This window comes from Lycium barbarum, chromosome 3 (assembly GCF_019175385.1).
Source record: "Lycium barbarum isolate Lr01 chromosome 3, ASM1917538v2, whole genome shotgun sequence".
In the NCBI taxonomy this organism is placed as follows: domain Eukaryota; kingdom Viridiplantae; phylum Streptophyta; class Magnoliopsida; order Solanales; family Solanaceae; genus Lycium; species Lycium barbarum.
In genome coordinates this window covers 7,475,701-7,482,006 of record NC_083339.1, presented here as the reverse complement: position 1 = coordinate 7,482,006, position 6,306 = coordinate 7,475,701, and the positions used below count along the sequence as shown (strand labels likewise).

General features: G+C 33.7%; 1 protein-coding gene across 3 annotated transcripts; it reads right to left on the bottom strand.

Annotated features, from left to right (window-relative positions):
• Positions 1-2,122: 2,122 nt before the first annotated feature.
• On the bottom strand, positions 2,123-5,542 carry LOC132630096 (delta-1-pyrroline-5-carboxylate dehydrogenase 12A1, mitochondrial-like). Of its 3 annotated transcripts, XM_060345630.1 has the most exons (7): positions 5,372-5,542; positions 5,027-5,064; positions 4,794-4,919; positions 3,450-3,507; positions 3,206-3,319; positions 2,828-2,911; positions 2,123-2,430 (listed from the first exon to the last, which is right to left on the bottom strand). In XM_060345630.1, exons 3-7 carry the CDS (start codon positions 4,916-4,918, stop codon positions 2,317-2,319), a joined length of 495 nt encoding a protein of 164 aa, XP_060201613.1. In that variant the 5' UTR covers position 4,919; positions 5,027-5,064; positions 5,372-5,542; the 3' UTR covers positions 2,123-2,316. The 3 variants fall into 3 exon arrangements, with proteins under 3 accessions (XP_060201613.1, XP_060201614.1, XP_060201615.1); XM_060345631.1 differs by lacking the exon at positions 5,027-5,064; XM_060345632.1 differs by lacking the exon at positions 5,372-5,542 and having other exon boundaries at positions 3,450-4,046; positions 5,027-5,040.
• Positions 5,543-6,306: the final 764 nt, after the last annotated feature.

Here is a 6,306-nt window from a genome sequence, read left to right as displayed (position 1 = left end):
AGCTTAGAAAGAAGAGCATGCAAGGGTTTTCGGGCAAACAGGAGTATTGTAAGGCTTACAAAGAAAAAGAAAAAAAAAACAATTCGAGGGAATTTATAACAACAAACCAGGACATGAGTACATTCCTATATTGACAAGGATTTGGAATACCTCCTGTTGAGTTCCGTTTATCAACTTATTCTTATGTTGCGGTGAACAAAATGTAATACTACGTTACAATCTATGGAAAGTGACACTTTTGCTAGCCATGCTTGTATTTTTTTATGTTTCGTTTTTGTCTAGCTAGTTTCCAAAATATAAGACCTTGTTACTGTTGTAAATATTTAAATGTGGATGTCCATAACTTCTAGGTGTTACTCCGGCATTATGTGTAGCAATATCACCATCTTTACTACTCTCTCATTGATCTCCCACAACCCCACAATCTTCCCCGTCTTCTCGAGGGTAAATGTCATGTTTATGACACCTTTTTATGTTACTCAATATAGCCCTATAAATAGAGGCATGGAGAATGAAATTGTACACACTCGAACACACGTGGATGAATAAGAAAGTTCTCGTCTCTTGTCTCACTATTTCTATTGTTTTCATCCTTTAATATTGTTACTATTGTAGCTTAATTTTACAACAGTTACCTTATAATGTCCCAATTTATGGCACCCTTTCCTTTTTTGTTTGTCCCAAAAAGAATGTCAACTTTCTATAATTATAAACAACTTAATTTTAAAATTCTCCTTAATGAAATGATTTATAGCCCCACAAATGTCTAAGGTTTGTTTTAGATCACAAATTACAAAGTCTTTCTTTCTTTCTTAAACATTGTGCCAAGTGATGTCATAAATTGAGACAGAAGGAGTAACTCTTTTAATAAATAAGTGAAGTATTTGATATTCAATAATTGAAAATGGAAATCCCCATATTAGATAGGGTGTAAATAGAAAAAAAATTGTATGGATTAGCCATTTTTGCGGACCATTTTTCGCAAAATAGTCAATGGTTGAAAATTTATTGGGGACAATAGCCAATTTTGATGTGGTAACACCAGGACAGTATCATGAATTTCAAATTTAAACAAGTGAAAAATCCAGAAAACTATCATGGATTTCGAGCTTAAAAAGGTGAAACTCCAGGATGTCCTGAATTTCGTCCACAATATTGTGAAAATGTTTCACTTTTTAAGTTCGAAATCTATGATATAGTGATAGTGTTGTGTCATGGACTCCAAAAATTAATTATTTTTCAATATATTTTTAATCATTAGCTCTTTTTTAAGGAAAAAATTAGGTGACTTAGCAAACTAAGCCCCTCTAATTATCTGAAATAGTAATAGTTTATAAATTACAATACATAGGGAGAGTTTGGGTTTCATAGCAGATACACCCAATTCCTCTAAATTGAACTGGTCCCAGTAAACACGACGGTGAAGGTGGATGAGGAAGAGCAGTACAAAGAAAAGAGTGGTGTATCTAGAATGTTTCTGCTTTGTATCTAGGATCCAAATCTCCCATTTTTTTTTTTTTTTGAATCTAGAATGTTTGTGATGTGTATCTAGGATCCACATCTGAATTTCTAGTGGTGGTCGGGGTGACACTACTAAAAAAATTGGGATTTTCGACCAAAAATTTCGACCACACGAGGTCGAAAAGGCCTTTATTTCGACCAATTTTTCGACCACACGCGTAGGTCGCTAACAGGTAGGTCGAAATTTTTTTTCGACCACACGCGGTCGCAATCACATTCTACCGAAATTAAGGGAAAATTATTTTCGACCACATGTGGTCGAAAATTATTTTTATATTAAATTATATATTTAACTTTTTCGACTACGTGTGGTCGAAAACACTATTTATATTTAATATTAAAAAAAATTATTTTCACAATTTCGACCACATGTGGTCGAAATTGTAAATTGGGCCCAGATTTTCGACCACATGTGGTCGAAATCTGGCAACAATATTGCTAAATTTCGACCACACGTGGTCGAAATTTTATTTTCTGGGTACAATTTCGACCACATGTGGTCGAAATTGTGAAGTATCTGGGCTGACTTTCGACCACCTGTGGTCGAAAATCTGGAATATTTTTTCCAACATTTGCCTGTTTTTGACATCCAACCTGCCTATTTTCAAATAACCAAATTCATCAATCAAAACAGTCATCCAATTCATCAACAATGCAACACAACAACCATAAACAATGTTCAAACACTTGAACACTTAAACATTGTCCATTCAAACACTTAAACATTATAAACTGCGTTCAAACACTTTAACATCTTAAAATTAAAAGTACTTCTAATTCAAATTAAAACTACATTCAAACTCTTAAACATAATATACATATCCATTTAAACATAGCCGAATTAGAATCCATGTACAACGCTCCCATCAGCTGAAGCAAAGGAAAATTAAAGGGAGTAATAACTGCCACCTACAAAGTAAAGTTTAAAAGTGGGCAGTGTGAGAACCTTTAACAATTGAAGTACAAACTTCGATTAATCACATAAGAAAGTCACAGCTGGGGAATGTAAAAAAAAAACCTATGTGCTGTTAATTTTACCACTATGAGCACTATGCCCAAAAGCAATCTAGGTTAAATCCTTAAATTAGCAGGAAGACATTCATAAAAAATGATTCCCGCAGATATATAACACAACTTTTACACTATTCTGAACTAGTGAAGAATTTTTATTCCCATAAATTTAGTGATTTTAGTTCTAAAACTGCTCCTTTAGATCTCAGTTTCAAAGTGAAAGATAGCATTAGAAGACCCTTTTGTTTAACACTTCCAATTAAATTAGTCAACAATTTGCCAGAATGGTGCTTACAGGTCCATAAGGCCAGCGAAAACCATAGCTCTGCTGCCCCAGATGATTTCCTGGTACTGCGAAAGACCTAGCTAGAAAGCGAACCTGCCAAATAAATCAGGTGTTCAGTGTTTGATCTGACAGTAATGTTAAAGAAAACGGAGAAATGATTCCCCTGGAAACAAGTCCTTCCTGAACCTGAAGTCAAAGCTTTTAAATATTTCAATGTCAAATAAGCTACTAACATTAACAGAACAACAAAAAATAAAAACAAACAACGAATGAGTAGACACAAAATTGTTGAAATAACATAAAGCAGCAATAAAATCATGTGGATTTTCTTTCTTAGATAGCCCTTGTATAACGTAGAACGTACGAGGTAATAGTTTTAGAATCTACCTGATCACCACGAAAATTTTCCAGAAATTTCTGCGTCACGGAAACCTCACCAAGAGCTTGTTGGAAACTCTTAGGAGACATCCGTTGTATTAGCTTAGCAAAGAAGTCAGAAACCTGAAAGACCAAAAAGAAACAAAAAAACAAAACAAAAAAAATTAAGAGGATAAGAATTAATTATGAAGTTATGAACTATCCGTAAAAATGGCTAAGCGAACACCAGCATCCTTGCTTGAATATATCTTACCTCAGACAAGCCAAGCGCATGAGCTGCTTTTGTAGATACGTCTCCTAACATTAGGTACCTGCAAAAAACGGTGTCACTCGATACATTCTCTAAAGTCATGATTTCTTCCTTTGTATAAAAATTCACAAGTCATTAAAGGCTCATCCTATACACTGTTCAGCTAGAGAACATCACAAAAAACAAGAAAAAGAACAAAAAATTAAAGCAAACCTTTCTGGTGCTTTGAATGGATTATGTAGACCATGTTTTGGGCACTTGGACAAGCTCTCCACAAATGGTTGCACAGGCGACAAAAGGAATTATAGAATCATCACTATGAGCCAATCTTTGATGTTAAAGATTTCATACTAGAATGGAGAAGTCTTTATGTGACCGAACTAATAGTTGGCCATAAAGTAACAAGTCAGTTGTACAGAATAACAGACTCCACAGGTTGAAAGACTCGTCTAGAAAAATACAGCGCAAAGAATTATGATGCATCCAAATTATTCACCTGCAATTCTGATTCGTTTACTTCTGCAACTTTAATGAATGGTTGCCCATTCAAGGGATCCAGTAATGTATTACAATTAGAAGAACTTGTCCACTTGCCTTGCACTGAATGGATGAAAATCACCAGTCAATTAGATGTAGCAGTAAACTAGAACCATAACCAGAGTTCTCTATTTGTATTTCGATTGAACACAATGCACATTTGGTGAAAAAGGAAAAAGTGTACAGAAGTGATGTAATACATCCGGACCAGATTAAGGCTACCATCACAAATAACATTATTATCAAAAGATGCATGCCTTTTCATATGTATAGCAACAAAAAAAAAAATACAAAACAGAGGAGGTAACCTCGCTGTAACTATTTACTTGATTGGAACAGGCTTCAATGTGTGAAAAATAGAATTGCTAGTAAACTCATAAAAAATGAGGGATATCCCATGACAAAAATAATAAAAGAAGCTGAAGCTTTATTCTTGCTGAACAACAACAACAACAACATTCAACTTCAATATTTCATTCTATTTCAATTCAAATCCCTAAAATAAATAACATAATATAAACCCCAAAACAACTATTGAACACTAAATAAAGTTATCAAATCTACTAAATATAGAAGGTAATGTAACTGATAACATGGTATTGAAAACAAATATATACCCATCAAACTTTCCAATGTCAACAAACTGATACAACATAACACAAATTAACACAGATTTAGAAAGAAAAAAAATGAAGATGAAGAGAACTGGAAGAAATTTGGGCAAATATTAAGAGAAAGCATCTTGAAATTGTAAAAGCTAGCTGCTGAGGAAATCAAAGGGGATCTACAATCCTGCATATAATGACATACCAAGACTTCAGCTTGAGGTATTCGCTAAACATCCTTGAGTTTTCTGCCACCTCTTTTGCCTGTTTCTTAGCCTCTTTCCTCATTTTCTTCAATTTTGCACACTTCTCTGCTTTAGTCAACCTCATACTATAAAAAAAAAAATTGAAAAGAATTACAATTACCTTGAGGAGTCCAAATCCTCTCTCTAGACCGAATGAGGATAAACAGAACACAAAAGCTTAAAATGTTCTTACCTGATCGAGGTGAGGGCCTTTGTTTAACAGTTTTCATCCTAAAGGAAATTATTACAAACCATAACTAAAAGATTCATTGATTAACATAGAGTGCAGAAACCCCAAAGTGATGCCAAATACAGCAACAACAACATTCAATTTCAATATTTCATTCTATTTCAATTCAAATCCCTAAAAAAAATAACATAATATAAACCCCAAAACAACTATTGAACACTAAATAAAGTTATCAAATCTACTAAATATGGAAGGTAATGTAACTGATAACATGGTATTGAAATACAAGTTTGAGCACTAGTTCAATTTGGGGGTTGTCTTCATGAGATTGAGGAAGGAAAAAAACACCTGAGCTGGCGGCGTCTGGTGGCGACGATTGCTGGTCGGAAACAGCGGCGACATCTGATGGCGTTGACCGTCTAAGGAGGGGGTGGGGTAGTCGGGTGGTGGGATGGTAGAGAGAGGAGAGGGAGAGAGAAGAGAGTGAAAGAGAAGGGGGAAAATGAAAAGAAAATTAAAGAGACATCCGGTCTAAATCTTTTGAAATTTTCGACCACATGTGGTCGAAAATAATTAAGTCAGATTTGACCGACTTTGATTTAATTATTTCGACCACATGTAGTCGAAATTAGATTTTTATTTTTATTTTTTATTTAATTTTTTTTATATATATAATTTAATTATGTATAAAATGTTTTTTTCCCATTTATTATTTGTATAAAAATTAATTTCGACCACACGTGGTCGAAATGCATTTTTTCTATTAAAAAATTGACCCGGTGTGATCGAAATTCTATAAAAAATTAAATTCTTCAAATTTCGACCGCCCGTGATCGATTTTTTTTCGACCAAAAGTGTGGTCGAAAATGCCCATTTTTTTAGTAGTGTGATTTATGGTAATGATATAAGTGTATTTCATAAATTACAAGTGTGATGACATACAAGTGCGTGTTGTATATGTAGGGGTGTTCATGGTTTGGTTTGAGTCGGTTATCCTCTAAAAGATGATCAAACCAACTTAGTTGGTTTTTTAAGTGTTAGAATCAAATCAATTAAGTCGGTTTTTCATTGCTTGGGTTTTTGTGGGTTTTTTCGATTTTTATTTAAATATATGATAATATACGTCCAAGCACATATTAAATTGATTATTTTCTAGCAAACCACTACCAAATCAATTATTACTATTTGAGAAGAGAAAGAAATATAAAACTAATCAAGTTATATATGTACTTTCTCCAAGAATTTGTATGCATCACCTAAGAATTTATCCATTTTCAAGGAAC

What these genes read in the sequence shown, in the direction of transcription:
- LOC132630096 (XM_060345630.1), bottom strand. Translation starts at nt 4,918, where the DNA reads ATGAGGTTGACTAAAGCAGAGAAGTGTGCAAAATTGAAGAAAATGAGG. An exon ending in ATGCGCTTGGCTTGTCTGAG is followed by an intron (nt 3,320 to 3,449) that starts GTAAGATATATT and finishes TTGGTCTTTCAG; the next exon opens with GTTTCTGACTTCTTTGCTAA. An exon ending in TTCGCTGGCCTTATGGACCT is followed by an intron (nt 2,431 to 2,827) that starts GTAAGCACCATT and finishes TTTACTTTGTAG; the next exon opens with GTGGCAGTTATTACTCCCTT.